The sequence below is a fragment of the Nelumbo nucifera genome, chromosome 7, assembly GCF_055504915.1.
Source record: "Nelumbo nucifera cultivar China Antique chromosome 7, China Antique-T2T, whole genome shotgun sequence".
Taxonomy (NCBI): domain Eukaryota; kingdom Viridiplantae; phylum Streptophyta; class Magnoliopsida; order Proteales; family Nelumbonaceae; genus Nelumbo; species Nelumbo nucifera.
The window spans coordinates 32,050,929-32,067,529 of NC_142655.1; the positions used below are offsets into that span (position 1 = coordinate 32,050,929).

The 16,601-nt window shown below is 39.4% G+C and overlaps 1 protein-coding gene across 1 annotated transcript in view; it reads right to left on the minus strand.

The window, feature by feature from the left end:
- LOC104598261 (ER membrane protein complex subunit-like protein) overlaps window positions 1–9,843 on the minus strand; it is a 37,364-nt gene extending 27,521 nt beyond the window's left edge. Inside the window, exons 1-3 of the mRNA XM_010260220.3 lie at window positions 9,437–9,843; window positions 9,146–9,208; window positions 8,956–9,051 (exon numbers count right to left, since the gene is read on the minus strand). Coding sequence (XP_010258522.1) covers window positions 8,956–9,051; window positions 9,146–9,208; window positions 9,437–9,754 — 477 coding nt within the window. The 5' untranslated portion in view covers window positions 9,755–9,843. The remainder of the gene's footprint in view (window positions 1–8,955; window positions 9,052–9,145; window positions 9,209–9,436) is intronic.
- Window positions 9,844–16,601: the final 6,758 nt, after the last annotated feature.

Here is a 16,601-nt window from a genome sequence, read left to right on the forward strand (position 1 = left end):
TGGAAAGTGGTAGGCTTTGGCACAAGGTGATTGCAAGCATACATGGTCGGATGCACAATGGCTGGGATGCAAAGGTAGCTTCCAATGCAACTTCTTTTTCTCCCTGAAAAGCAATTTTTGAGATTTATCCTTCCTTTGTGAATCTCATCCAATATGATGTGGGAAACGGGTTGAGAGTCTTGTTTTGGGGGAGGACCTTTGGATATGTATGTAACCACTAAAGGTCCAATTTCCTGTGCTTTAAGCACTACCGAGTTACAAATTTGAACCCATCTCTAAGGTTGTGAACTTTCTACATTAGGCATAAATTGGGATTTTGGTTTTAGAAGGGGCATGAGGGAAATAGAATGTGAATCTCTCATTCCCCTTTTGGCCAATATTGACTCTACCTTCTTGGATCAAAATGTAGAGGACAACAAGGTTTCATCTATCACTTCAGATGGTACTTTCACTTGTGCTTCTTTTTTCAACTTCTTAGTTCAGCCTACAACATGGGGGTAAATTTCCCGTTGAAAGAAATTTGGAGTAAGTCAATCTCTCCTAAAATCCAGGCACTTTGTTGGGAAGTTTTCCTTGGGAATATTAACACTTGTGATATGCTGCAAAAAAGAAGGCCAAACAAATGTCTTTCTCCTCACATGTGCTTTCTATGTAAGAGCAATGGTGAAACCATTTCCCATATATTTTTATCCTGTCCTTTTGTACTTTATATTTGGGAGCAGTTTTTGTTTTCTCTTTGGGTGCAGATGGGCTCCTCCTTAGGATGTGGTAGGTCTCTTTGATCCAAATTTCTTGAGACAACCGAAAAAAAGGGGAAGAATTTTGTGGAAAGTAGTGAGAGCCGCCGTGTTATGGATTGTATGGGAAGAAAGGAACAAGAGGATCTTTAATGAAAGTATTTGCTGATCTCCCCACCCATTGTACAGTGACCAACATATTCCTTGTCAACCAACTGAATTTCTTCATTTCATTCTTGTAGTGCCACATAGCCTCTTCTGGATTTTTCAACCAACCCACCACCACTTTGGAATTTCCTTCGATTATTAGGTGTTGTACCCCCAACTGGTTTGCAAATTGCACCCCTTGTACAGCAACTAATAGCTCTGCCCTGATAGAGTCCCCAATTCCTAAGGGACCTGAGTAGAGCAACAAAATCTCTCCCTTCTCATTTCTCAAAGCACCCCCCATTCCGAATAATCATGGACTACCCATGCTACTTCCATCAAAGTTCAACTTCAGTGAACCTTCAGATGGAGGAGACCAGCTTGTAATTGATTTGTCCTTTAGGGGTGAACACCTCGCTACTGCTAACCAATTTCTCCAAAGGTCATTAAAGGAGAATTGATGAAAGATTTCCAAAGTCTTCAGCCAAGGTATTGCCTTAGTCAGCACACAATCTTTCAAATCCTGACTGCTCCTTTCCTTTTCTCGAAAATTTTTAGCATTCCTTTCTTCCCAAAGAGTCCAAATCAAGGCAGCGCGAGCACATCTCCACATAATTCTCCCTATTTTTGTAGTCCAAAAAAAGTAGAATGGTTGAAGAGCATGCGAACTTCTACAGGTAGACTCCAACTACTCCCAAACAACGAAAGTAGCCAAGCCCAAATGTCTGCAGAAAAGGGACGAGATATTAATAGGTGATAACAATCCCACCGTGAGCTCTACAGAGGATACACCAATTAGGAGAAATATAGAGGAAAGGTCTCCTCTTTTGTAGGTTATCTAGAGTGTTTACTTTCCCATGGAATACTTCCCAACAAAACGCCATAATCTTTAGGGGAACTGGCCTGCACCAAATTTCTTTTGACGGAAAGGGTTGTTGAGTACAAAGTTGAGAGATGGACTTGAAGAAAGAAGCACAAGTCCACACCCTCTTATCTGGCTTGAAGGGATCCAAACAAACCTGATTAAGACAACAAAGCAAGACAGAAAGAGATTCAATTTCATCATCCCTTAGTCCTCTACGAAACCCAAAATCCCAAGTAGGATCTAAGGGTGTTCCTAAAGGTGAGACAAATTTTGAGACTACCTCTTTTTTATACAAAGAAACAGAAAATAGCAAAGGAAACAAGTCCTTTAAAGGTGTGTCTCCTACCCAAATATCCTCCCAAAAACGAACAGCGTTGACAGAACAAACTTCATACCTGATAAAATTGAGGAATTAAGGAAGGGTGTTGTGAATGAACTTCCAAGGTGCTGCTAGGTTATCCTGCCTTGATACACCAGCATCCCATCCATTCTCTGACCTCCCATGAATGCTTCCCACCACCTCATGCCATAGCCTCTCTCTTTCCAATGAACATCACCACAACCATTTCCCTAACAGAGCTTGATTTTTTTCCAGTCACCCTCCCAAGTCCCAAACCCCCCTCTTCTTTACTTCTGCACACAATTTCCCAATTAACCAAATGATCCTTTTTTTCTTGTTCTGGCTCCCATAGGAAATCTCTCATCAACTTCTCCAGTTTCCTAGCTTCCCTAACTGGTATCCTAAAGACAGACAAAAAATAGGTAGGTAAGTTAGCCAAGGTAGCTCTTATTAAGGTAATTCTCCTTCCTAAAGAGATATAATTCCTCTTCCATGAGGCTAATCTCTTCTCAAACTTTTCTATCATCGGGGTCCAAAATCTACTCTCCCTAGGATTTGCCCCTAAAGGAAGCCCTAAGTGCAGAGATGGAACACTCAAGACACTCCACAATAGCCTCGACCTCCCCTACCTCCAAATTTATACCCGCTAGGCAACTCTTTTCCAAATTTATTGTCAGATTAGAAATACTTTTAAATCCTTTGATTAGCTCCTTTAGGTCTGCTACCTTTTCACTAAAACCTCCTTCACAAAAGATCATTAGGTCATCTGCAAACTGAAGATGGGTAACAGGGACTTGGTATCTCCCTATTCTCCAACCCCTAATGGCATCTTCACTGTCAGCCTTAGTAATGATCCTACTAATCACATCAGCTACTAAGGTAAAAAGGAAGGGTGAGAGTGGATCCCCTTGCCTGACACCCCTGCAAACTGGAAAAAAGTCCCTCGCCATACCATTTACTAGGGTGGACTAGGTATAGGGAACCTGTTAAAGAAAAACAAGGCCCTTCTTGGGAAATGGCTGTGGAGATTCCCTTGTGAAGAAGAAAGATTGTGGCACAGGGTCATTAAAAGCTCACATGTTGAAGCAAATAACGGCTAGGATGCAAAACTAGCCCCCAATGCAGCTCCATCTTCTCCTTGGAAGGCAATTTTTTAGGTATATTCAACTTTTCTTCAATTTATCAAGTTTGATGTCGGTTGTGGTAACAAAGTCTTATTCTAGGAAGACCTTTGGGTTGGGGAAGTGCCTCTTATGTTCAAATTCCCAGACCTCTACTCCTTATCAAACCATAAAAACAAACCTGTTGCTAGGCTAGGTGTGCTTTCAGATTTAGGGATCTCTTGGGATTTTGGTTTCAGAAGAGGGTTGAGGGAAAATGATTGTGAGTCTCTAATGCTTTTGATTTCAACACTTGAGAAGGTCTACTTGGACCAATCTATAGCTGATTGTAGAGTTTGGTCCCCAACTTCTGATGGTTTATTTTCCTATGCATCTTTCTTCGGTTTGCTCACTCACATTGATCCTATGGGAGTGAACTTCCCAGTGAGAGAAATCTGGTCTAAACCAATCCCTCCAAAAGTACAAGCTTTTTGTCGGGAAGTGTTCCTAGGGAAGGTAAACACTTGTGATGTGCTACAGAAAATGAGGCCAAACAATTTCCTCTCTCCTCATGTGTGTGTCCTTTGTTTGGGATGTAGTGAAACCCTAACCCACTTACTTTTATCCTACTCTTTTGCTTCTGGTATTTGGAATGTTGTTTGTTCTCTCTTTGGATGTAGATGGGTTCCCCCCCAGGATGTGGTAAGTCTATTCAGCCCCTCTTTCCTGTGTCAACAAAAGAAAAGAGGAAAGTGCTTATGAAACGTAGTAAGATCAGCTACAGTATGGACTATATGGGAGGAAAGAAACCTAAGAATCTTTTCTGGAAAGAGGAAAACAAAGGAGGAAGTTATTGAAGCCATAAAAATCAGAACTGCACATTGGGTGAAGACCATGGAGATATTCAAAAACTACTCCACAAATGAGATACTGAGAAATTGGGCTGAAGTAGCACAAATAGATGTACCCAAAGTACTTGTAAGCATGGAATGGAAGCCAACAGCACTAAACAAATTAAAACTGAACGTTGATGGGAGTTCTCTTGGCAACCCAGGAAGAGCAGGCATAGGGGGTGTGTTTATAAATCATCTAGGTGCAGTGGTGGCACTCTACTCAGGACCAATAGGTATTGGTGACTCAATACAAGCTGAATCTCTAGCCCTACTTCAAGGTCTAAAGATGGTTGAGCAAATAGGAACAACAGACTTAGAAATAGAAGGAGACTCACTATTGGGCATCTCTTGGGCCAAAAACATCACATCAGTACCTTGGAAGCTCAAATTTATCTTTAGAGAAATTGACACACTTGCAAGGAAGTTCAACTCTCAATTTGGTAGGATTAAACAGGATGCAAATGGAATGGCGGATACCCTAGCAAAACAAGGGGCAAATAGATCTTCATTGTACTAGGCAGAATTGTAACTAATTAGTGGAGATTGCAGTTTGTCCCTCTGCAATCTTTACTTATTGTAACTTAATTTTTAATGAAAGTTTCTATGCTGATAAAAAGAATACCATTTACCAAAATAGAGTAATGACAAGTACTGATACACCCAAATATCCAACTCCACCACTTGTCCCCAAATCCACAGTTTCGCATCACCTCTAATAAAAACTCCCAGTCCACCAAGTCATAGGCCTTTTCAAGATCCAATTTACAAATGAAACCTCTCTTCCTAGACCTTTTCATTTCCTCCACACACTCATTCATAATTAAGATTTGATCTGTTATTTGTCGCCCTCGAATGAAAGCCCCCTGGGTTTCACTAATGATAGAAGGGAGAACTATTTTGATCCTCAACGAAAGCACTTTAGCTAGAATTTTATAAATGCTTGTCACTAGACTAATTGGCCTATAATCTTTCGAGTGGTTGGCATCAATCTTCTTAGGTATCAAGGCCAAAAAAGTGGCATTGATTCCAAGGCTTATTACATGATTGTCTTGCTTATTACATGATTGTCTGCAAATTCCTTAAAGACTTCAACTAAATCCTCTTTCAACACCTCCCAATAGTCTTGATAAAAACCCATTGTAAAGCCATCTGGATCTGGAGCCTTGGATCTTATCCATTAGAAAGACAGCTTTCTTAATCCCTTCTTCTTCAAAATCCCTTTCCAGCCACCTTGCCATTCCGTCCTCAATTCTTGGCCATTCCACCCCTTCCACGACTGCTCTCTCACTCAAAGGTCTTCTATAAATCGATTTGAAGTGGTCCACAAATTTTCTGGCTGTCATCCTGGTTGGTAATCACCTTCTCTCCTATCTCTAACTTGGTCACAAGATTCTTTCTTCGTCTCCCATTTGCCAAATCATGGAAAAATCTAGTGTTCCCATCGCCTTCCGTAATCCACTTGTGTCTAGATTTTTGTCTCCAACTGATTTCTTCCCTCAGTAACACCTCTTCCAAATCCTTTTTCAATTGTCTCTTTAACACTCTGTCCTCCTCAATCAACCCATTTTGAGATTCCTTTACATCCAAGTTTTCTATTCGAGAGATTAGGCACATTTTTTGCTCCTCAATTTGGTAGCTCTTTTCATGCCTCTTGTAACATGTGAAACACTTTGCCCTACATTGCTTTGGAAAGGGAAATGGTGTTCACCTAATAAGTTAACTCACTCTTCCTATGGATAGGGGACCCATTAAAGCACAACTATATATTGTGGGGTTAGGGGTGCTTTTCACACACACATGTCTCCAACTGATTTCTTCCCTCAGTAACACCTCTTCCAAATCCTTTTTCAATTGTCTCTTTAACACTCTGTCCTCCTCAATCAACCCATTTTGAGATTCCTTTACATCCAAGTTTTCTATTCGAGAGATTAGGCACATTTTTTGCTCCTCAATTTGGTAGCTCTTTTCATGCCTCTTGTAACATGTGAAACACTTTGCCCTACATTGCTTTGGAAAGGGAAATGGTGTTCACCTAATAAGTTAACTCACTCTTCCTATGGATAGGGGACCCATTAAAGCACAACTATATATTGTGGGGTTAGGGGTGCTTTTCACACACACATGTGCCAAGCCAAGCTGGGTTGGACGCACAACACACCATATCCTTTTTATCATTTTAAACTTTAATTGCTTGTTTAATCATCGTTTTTTCTTCTTCCTTGTATCTCTTTAAACAAGTGACTCTCTTGGGCTGTTTTTTTATTTGTTCAGGTGTTTGTTAATTCTCTATAAATAAAGGATCAGAGAAGCCAGTGACACACAATTCTTAACAGTCATCTTGTGTTTGTTATCTTAGTCTAAACATCTTCATAAGTGACTTGAAGAGGGCTGGTAAACAAGTACAAGTCTATCAAAAGCCTATGGATGGACCGTTTCATCATAGAAACTAATTCGCAAGATCTTAGTTGTACCATAGGGGGCAAATGTGGTTTTAAGGAAAGTGACCAAGTGACACAACTCAGGCCAGTTCGCACTTTCATCACTCGTTTCACACAGGAGCATTTCATAGCTTGTGTTTTGCATTTGCACCTGGAGTCTTTTTTTTCTTGATAAATGAGTAAGATTTTATTCAAAAAAGATCAATATGATAATACAATACAGACTGTCCAAGGAGAGGCACGAGCTAGTACCTCTCCTAAACAACAACATTGTATTATTACATCAGACTAGAAAACAAAAATTTACAAAGCTGCCCAGAATAAATGTTCCCTTGAGGCCCCTTGCTTAGCTAACCCATACGCTATGGCATTAGCTATTCTACCCACCCACTAAGAAGTAAAAGTCATGTTCCTTGAAAACCAATTAACTTTCCTCAGAAGGTCCCTATAGCACCAAATAACTGAATCTGGATTTGTTAGCCAACCCACAACAACTTTGGAATCTCCTTCAATAAGCAGATTTTGAACTCCTAACTGGTCTACAATCTGAATACCCTGTACCACCGCTAGACGCTCAGCTCTAATAGAATCTCCTATACCCATGGGGCCTAAGAATAAGGCTAAAGTTCTGTTGTCTTTATCTCTCAGCACCCCTCTTATCCCTGAAGGACCTGGGTTGCCTTGGCTACTACCATCAAAATTCAACTTTGTCCAGCCTCCGAAAGGACACACCCACACAGTTGGTACCCTATTCTTCCTGGTACTGCTACTAGCTACAGTTATCCAGTTCCTCCAAATGTCATCAAGAGAATGTGTGAAAGGAGTCCAAAGATCTCAGCCAATGGATTACCCTAGTCAAAATACAATCCTTTACAATCTGAATACTTCTCTCCTTCTCTTGGAATAGCCCAACATTTCTTTCTTCCCAAATTGTCCACAAAGCAGCAGCTCTAATGCACCTCCACATTGTTTTACCAGTTTTTGTGGGCCACACAAAGGAGGGATCATCAAAAAGTTGATCGATGGTTGTAGTCAAATTCCACTTGCACCCAAACAAGGCAAAGATCCAACCCCAAATAGTAGCAAAAAAAGAACAAGTTAAAAGTAAGTGGGAGCAATCATCACCATTAACCCTGCAAAGTACACACCAGTTAGGAGATAAACACATGGAAGGCCCTCTCTTCTGCAAGTAGTCCAAAGTGTTTATCTTCCTATAGAACACCTCCCAATAGAAAATAGTAATTTTAGGAGGTACATGTCTAGACCAGATCTCCTTAGCTAGAAAACCCATAAGTCCTGGGGAAGAGCAAAGGGACTTAAAGAAAGAGGTGCACGTGAAGTAACCTTTTAGATGAGGGGACCATAATCTCACATCAGATCCGGGGGGTCCAGAAAAACACTTTCAAGTAGTGACAAAAGGTCTGAAACACGAGAGTTTCAGAGTTCATGATCCCTCAAGCCCCTACGAAACCCAAAGTCCCAATTCAGAGAGGATGGAGAAACAGGTGCTGGAAGAAAGTGAGAGATAGTTTTTTCCTTGTAGAGAGAAAGGGGATAGAGAGAAGGAAAAGTGCCCTTAAGAGCAGAATTGCCCACCCAGATGTCTTCCCAAAACAAAACAGAAGTACAAGAGTTGACATCATACTTGACAAAATTGAGGAATTGAAGGAGGATACTCTGAATTGCTTTCCAAGGGGTTGCCAACGTGGCTTGACACAATACACCAACAACCCATCCATTTCCCAAACTGTCATGTATACTATCTATCACCTCATGCCACAGCCTCTCCCATTCTATAGGCCACCTCCACAACCATTTTCCTAAGAGAGTTTTATTCTTTAAAACTAAATTCCCTAGACCCAACCCACCCTCCTCTTTCCTCCTATAAACTATTCCCCAATTTGTTAGATGATCATTTTTTCCTCCCCTGGCTCCCAAAGAAAATTTCTCATTAATCTCTCCAACTTCTTGGCCTCCCTAACAGGTATCCTGAAAACCGAGAAGTATTTACACCTGGAGTCTTCTACAGTAGTTCAGTGTGCTTTAAAATGATAAGTTCCATCGCTCCCCTCTTTCTATTTGTACAATAGTTTCTTATTAGGAGAGGCAATGGACTTGTTGGCTCTTTTCTTTTTCCTAGTGTACTTCCTTACTTTTTCATGAAGTCTTACTTTTTCACACTGCCATTTATTATGCCCCAGTTCTGAATTCCATACTCGATACTATGTCTCCCTGTAGAAAATAAAATTAATATTGAAGTAAATATGCACCCACAATTCTATTAAAAGCAAAAATCAACTAAATTGCAAATTGCAAAAGAAGCTCCACTTTTTTCACTGCAGAAGGGGCGGAAATTTTTTTTCAATCTGTAAAACTTCAGTTATATCTTTGGTCCTTTTACAGCAAGAGAGAGAGAGAGATTATTGCCAACTTACTGCTTTGACTGACGATATAATGTAATCCTTCCCCGGAGGGCTCAATACATTAGACGGTATTCTTATCCTATAGAATTCGTCATCCTTCAGCAGCTTCTGCAGGAAATAATGTTAATGCCTCATTAAAGCTACTGTCCGGTGCAAAACAATAACAGAAGAAAGAGACAAGTAGATGTAGAAGAGAAATTACTTTGAACTCTTCCTTCTCTGTTTCACTAAAACCAGTCCTTGAAAATCGAAGTTTAGTTAAAGTCTGCAAAGCCAAAAATTAAACTTTGACGTCAGAGAGAGAGAGAGAGAGAGGGAATTTGTCTTTCGGAATCAGAAATTCCCAACTGCTAAAGTCGAACAAAAGCCATTGAGACAAATTCAAGAACCAAAGCAGTAAATATACCCAAAGAAACTCACGAAGAAAGAAAGACCAAATTCGATCCTAAAACTGACAATCTGACATGAAAAAAGAAAAGAGAGGAATACCCACCTGTCCACCATGACTGGAGGTCTTGAGGCGAGCAGTGAAGGTTCCAGCAGGAGAGAAATCAGAGTCTGCAAAGGCATGTTCAAGCGAAAACTGAACCTTCGAATCCGAATCGTGATCAGATGAAGATCTCCTTCTTACCGGAGCAGACGGAGTTCGAGTAGGGTTTATGTGATCGAGGTCGGGAGCTCTTCTTCCTTCGAGTCCGAACTCCTCGTCGTCCTGAAGGAGCTCGTCGGATTGAAAGGCGGAGGACAAGATTATCAACGAGAAGAATAAGCAGAAGCAGAACAGTAGAGTCTTGCGATTTCTTCTCTCCATTTTGATCGATTCACGGATTCAATCAAAAGAGCAGTGATTGTTCTGATCGGTTTATAGGATAATAGGAGTTTCGGAATCTATTCCATCTTATTCTCTCTTCCTCATGGACCGGGCCCGGCCGGATTTTGGCAAATTGCACTATTAGGAATCCCGATTATAAAACGGGGCGGGTTCGGGGCGGGGATCATGTTCCCCGTCTCCGACCCCGATTATAAAAATAAACCCCATCCCCGCCGGAGATAAAATTTCTCCTCCATCTCCGATCCCCAACAGCCATGGGTTCCCGCGGGGATCCGAATTCCTGATTTTTTTAGATAACAGTATTTAACTATTTATTTAAAATAAACAAAAATTTTAAATTATAAATACTTTTTTAAATATGTTTTGATATATATATATATATATAATATAATAATATAATCTATATACATAATCGGGGTCAAGCGAGGCGGGGACCTCAATCCCCATCCCTAATCCTGACACTCGATCGGGAATTCCTATTAATCCCCATCCCTGTTCCCGCCCCACCAAAACAATCTTCATTGGGTCGGGGAAGTCGGGTCCCTACGAGGATGGAGAAAATTGTCATCCCTATGAACTTGTATGCCCTGTTTGGTTCAACTCTCGACACGGACAAGAATGGATAAAAATGGACATAAGGCTCGGTTTGGAAGGACTACAAATACAAATATATGTAGAGTGCTAAACTATGTATTTTTTGTATGTATTTGTACCATATATATTTGTATTTATACTCCGAAACTGAACTTAAGGAGAAAATATTGCTATAACCTATGAATCAAAATGCTTTTTCCCTAAAAAATGAATTCTTTCCAGACTGACAAGTGTCCTATATTACTCATTTTCATTTTTTGCAAAATAAAGTTGTGTCGACAATCATAGATCGCCGACCTAGGTCTCCAAACCCATCAGCATAGGTGTTTACTGGTGAATAGCCAGTGGTCAATGTTTGTCAATATAAGTTTCCACAGCAGTCCACTAGTAAGCATTTATTGTGACAGCTATGACATAGAATTTTTTTAAAGAATGAAAAGGAATAAAATGAGACATGATTACTTTTCATGATGCATTTTAATTTTTGTGCTATGAACTGATTTTTCATTTTGAAAAGAATAGAGCATATGGCAAGAATTTTGTAACCAAATGCCCTAATGTTATTCATTCTTGCCTATTCTTATCATAAATAAACAAGAATTAAATGAATGAGGCTCAAAGCAGCAAACTAAACACATATTAAAACAAAACATGCCATGTCATATGCATCTCCTTTCTCTCCTTCTCTGTCCCCACAATTCTAGATTGCCTCATTCCTTTCCTAAGTCTTATAAGTTGCCAACTTAGCATGGCATTCCCTTCCTTTCCGACTCCAAGTTAAGTTTCTATGCTAAGAAACCAATCCCAATATAGTAGAAAATCTCCCAACAAAATTTATTCTCAATTCCACTTTCCACTGACACGTATTTAGGATACAATGTTTTAGATGTGAACAATAACACGGAATGGAACATTCTTCTTGGATTGTCTAAGATGAATCAACGGAGAAGAACAAGTCATTGAAAGCAGTGATGGCAGAATTCATATCTTGTAGCCGTTTCAAGACCTTGAATCTAATTGGGTTGTTGGCCCCACGAAGAACCTAAAGGAATGCTCTTGAAAATTTACACTAATGCAATCCTTGGGAAAGATGACAACCATCTTTACCAAGGCTGTGTTTGGTTGTGCTACAAATACATTTCCGTACATTGTAAATGCAGTCATCAGTTTAGGTGTAAGCAAAGTGGGACCGGGTCCCCACTTGGATGAGCTGCAAATTAGATATGGAAAAAGCGTACAATTGTTTGGAGTGGAAATTTATAGAAGAATGCCAAAAGAAATTGGGATTTAGTCACACTTAATTAATTGCTTGGTCCAAGATTCAAAGCCAGTAGAAGAATAAGGCAAGGTGGCCCCTCTCACCGTACATCTTTATCATTTGTGCAGAATCCCTCACAAGCAAAGTAAAAAAGGTTTCTAAAAGTACAGAATCGAATATAGGGATTAAGTTAACCTTGAAGATTCCCATTCTACAATTTGCAGATGATTGAATGATCTTTGGTAGGGTGTCTATTAATGGATGCATTGGGATCAAATCAATCCTGCATCAAAATGAGATTGCACCAAGTCAGAAGGTTAATTTTAATAAATCTAAAGTTCTTTTTTAAAAAAAATTGCCCAATAGACTCCAAAATTTTGTTGCTCGAAATCTTGGAATCCCTAAGGCTACGAAATCTAAAAAAATATTTAGGGCTAGTCTTGGTTTAGTTACCCAAAAGCTTAATTGGAAGGCCAATACTCTCTCTAGAGCTGGAAAAGCAGTTCTAATTAAGTTTGTGACCAGTGCCATCCCTTTCTTTCGGATGGCCTGCTTTTCCCTTTTGACTCTAATGCTTAGGTTCAGTTTGGAAAGAGTATAAATACAAATTTGTTGAGTGCAAAATCATGTATTTTGTATGTATTTGCACTGTACATATTTATATTTGTCTTCCTTCCAAACTGAGCCTTAAGGAAATTGATAACACCCAAAGAGATTTTTTTTTTTTTTTAGTGAAAGTTCGAATAGGAAAAAACTTGTTTGGACAAAGTGGAAGAACTTATGCAAACCAACTAGTCTTGGAGGGCTTGGTTTTTGAGAAGCTAAAAGAAAAAATCAATTTGGCTTGCATGGCTAAGTTAGGATGGAGGGTGTTGAACGACCATGATAGTTTATGGGTAAAAGTAGTTCAAAATAAATATCTTAAAAATCAAAGTTTCTAGGAAGTTTCCCCAAAAGCTAATATGTCCCTTAATTGGAAAGGAATTCTTAGTAGCCGGAATTTTATCCTCAAGGGTATGAGATGGATTATGGGAAATGGAGATAATATTCTGATTTGGATGGACAATTGGACTGGGAAAGGTCCTCTATTTAAATTGTTGAACTTGGGGGAGCTTAGGATTAAGGGTCTGTTTGTTTGCTCTAAAGTTTTACATCTAAAAATGCAACAATTACATTAAGAGGTATATTGGTATTGGTGAACTTTTCTTTTATCTGAATGTGGAGAATGCTGTTTTGAATTCTGAATTTTGAAAATGATCAAATATCCATTTTGACCTCATGTATAAGAGTTTTTGTTTGTCTTTTTGGGAGTATCACTAAAAAACAAAAAATTGTATGATTGCATTTTAAGAGATAAGAGGAAACGAACAACCATTTTTCTCTTAAAGTTAAAAAATTCCTCTTGAGAGATAAGAATTAAGAGGAAACGAACAGGCCCTAACAATACTAACAATAAGGTTGGTGAGTTTTTTTAACCCAACTATGATGAGTTGGGAGTATTCTAGAATCCCAATAAATATTTTTCCTAAAATAAACAAATGTCCTTGAATGATATTTTATTCCAAAGACTAATATGAATGTTGAATTGAAATGGGGTCCGAGATGTAATGGGGAATTTACTACTAATTCAGCGACCTAGCTTTAAGCTGATATTGATAGCGATAATGAACAAGTTTTGGCTGTGAAGTTTCTTCCTAGGAAATTGAAAATTCAGCCAATAGTGAAGCTATTCTTGTTGTTCTCAAGTATGGGAAAAATACTACAAGATCAAGACTCACAAGTGTAGGCATAATTGTCCCATTTGCATCTCAAAGTTGGAACCAATTGATCATTTATTTGTGAATTGTACTTTCTCAAATCAAATTTGGACTCTTCTACCCCCCCCCCCCCCCCCAAATGGGACCCAAATCCAATGAAAGATTTATAGATTGGTGGGTTAGAATATCTAAAGACCTGGGGGCAATAGAATCAGGAGAAAAATTGGCATAAATAATGTGGTCTTTAACTCTCAAACCCCCTCCCCTACAAATGTATTAGAAAACACTGCTTGTGATCTTAGAGACTTGAAGGATACCTCTCTACTCATCAACATAAGAGAGAATAGGAGAGAGATTATTTATGTAAGATGGAAATCAATTTTGTTGTTTCTGTTAGAAGCACCAGTTTGACTAGTATAGCTTGGGTGGCCAAAGACTGATTTGGAGCTATTCTTTCCTTCAACTTTCATTCCATTGGCTTCAACAATGTTACAGTTGTTGAGGCTTGGGCGGCATGGGAGGCTCTTCAAGGCACGCTAGAGTTACCGTTTGAAGATTTCGCTATCGAAGGAGACTCCACCCTCACCATCGCATGCATCAACTCAAAGTGCAAGCAATCATGGTTTTCGTTTAGCATATCATTAAAGACATCCAAGCATTCTATAAAAGCAATTAGAAGAGGTTCAAGTTCACTCACATCCAAAAAATAGTGCACTCTTCATATTTGGTAAAAACGATTCAAACCAAACGTGTTAAAATGTGGATGTTTGGATTATTACGAGGGTGCAAATCCAAGTCGAACATTGCTCAAGACATCTTAGTTATTGTTCTTATTTACTTTTTCGCCATAGTCGGTTTTCTCTTCGATGTTTTTTAGAAGACAACCTTGGACAGCTAAAGCTGAAATACAAGCAATCTTCAAGCACGTTTCAGGTGATTCAAAGCTTCATGAATTCAATAGAATTTAAATAGATCTCATTTGTAAAACCCTAGTTGTTTCAAATCTTGCAATTGAACCTCAAATACTAGCAATCTTTAAGCACATTTCAATTCCTTTACTCTTTTGTATGTTATATAGCCTTGACTTAATGTCTTTGGCAGAGGCGTTAAGCTGCTCCTTTGGGGAATTTAATTGCCTATGTTTGGTTTGAAGGAAAAGGTAAGGAATGACAAGGAAATCAATACAAGGGTTGTAAAGGTTTTTCTACATTTCCCTACATTTTCCTTCAAACCAACATAGTGGAAAGGTAGGGAAATTTATACAAAATTTGTAAAGGTTTCCCTACCTTTTTCACTTTTTCCTTCAAACCAAACACAGCCTTATGGACTAGGACACAATCAATCATAGGACATGATTCTGAGGAGGAAATATTATTCAGGAGAAAAAGATCCTTGTTTCAACTTTGCTGGAGAGGGTTTGTTGCCATGGAAAGCTTTGATGAAAGTATGCATAAAAAAGAAGGGCTTGAGCTCTGTACTGCAATTTGATTGTTGTATTTCAAGGAAAGGTGAAGATGGATTTGAGTTTTCCATATATAATGCCTATTACCACCCATCTTTGACTTGCTTTGGAGAGCCAGACTAGGGGTGTCCAATCCGATCCAGTCCAATGTGAGTCCATTATAAATGGACCAGGTCCAATCTATTTCAATGAATGTTTTGGACCAATTTGGACTGATCCAATTTAATGTCTGGATCATCCAATCTGTTCAAATTCATTTTGATTTAAATTGGTTTCAATCCAAACCTGGTCCATTGACACTTGTATTTTATCTTATATCAATGGACAAGATATTGGCTTAAACCAACCCAATCCAATATAAATTTGTTAGAAATGGACAAGGTCCATTCCAATCTAATAAATATTTTAGATCAGATTGGTCCAATCCAATATATCTTGTTAGTCCGTCCAAATTGATGTTGGACTAGACGAGGTCCAATCCAAAACCGATCCATTGACACCCTTAAGCTAGACTTAGGGATGGCAATTTCCCCCATAAAACAGGGGCCCCGCCCCACCCCAAAAGGGGCGGGTTTTCCCCAACCTTAAACAAGGACGGGGTGGGGACGGGGAAAATGATTTTTCTCTAAACCGGATACGGGGTGGGGACGGATTTTGTATATAATTCCCCGAACCCGAAGGTAAATTAGTAAAATATCTCTAAGTTTAATATTTTTTTATCAATAATATCTCTAAGTTTAATATTGATATTTAAAATATCTCTAAATTTTTCTTAAATTCTTAAAATCCTAGGATCTCATAATTTTATTTTTGAATTATCTCTAAAGTATTATAATTCAATTCTAAAATACCCCCAAATTCCTATATCCTATGTATAAATTGTCCATAAAATAGATAATTTTTAAATAATTACTTTAGAGCGAGGAGAATTCGGAAATTCCCTGTCCCTGATAGAGAATGAATGCCTCGCCTTGCCACCGGAGACGGGACAGGTACGGGACAAGATATCTTGACTTCGGGGCAGGGACGGGGAGGAGGTGCCCCACCCCACACCCGCCCCGTTGCCATTCCTAGCCACTAGCCAGACTACTACAAGGTCTCTTTCTTCAGGTTAGAAATTGGTTATTAGTTCCTTTGCAGCGGTTGTTCTTCTCTCTCCAGTTCTCTCTTTGATGGAGTTTTCCAAAAGTCCCTATTTCTGTCAGATAATAGTTTTTTTTACATATGTCACCGATGACAGGTTCGACGGATCTAAATTACCCATTGTAACTCAACCTCTGGTGGAGTACTATCACACTATGCAAGGGAGGAGGGAAGATAAGAACAAAACGATGGCTTGTTTCCTAACAATCGAAGAATGGAGGAAAGGAAATGTTTACTTCGATTTTATCGAAGTAAAGTTTCCTTCGTAAATGGAATTCAAATCTGCGCCTCACCGGCTCTCGCCCCACAAACGCTCCATACACCGAGAGTCCGCCATCTGTCCCTTCGCACGCAATTAACTTGTCCCACGTGCAGGGCTAACGTCCCTTTAGCCCCAAAACTAGCCCAAAACCGAGTCAAACATTCCCGCATGCTTGAGCTGCCGGTCCCCTGAACCCCGTTCTTCTCCCCTCACCCGAGTTCTCCTTCTCCAGCACCGGTGACCACTCCGACCAGTTCACCTTGACCAGGTATTCTCCAACATTATTCTTATGTGTATGATATTTGGCTACACTTCATTCAGTTACCCGATGTAATACCAGCCGTCGAGGC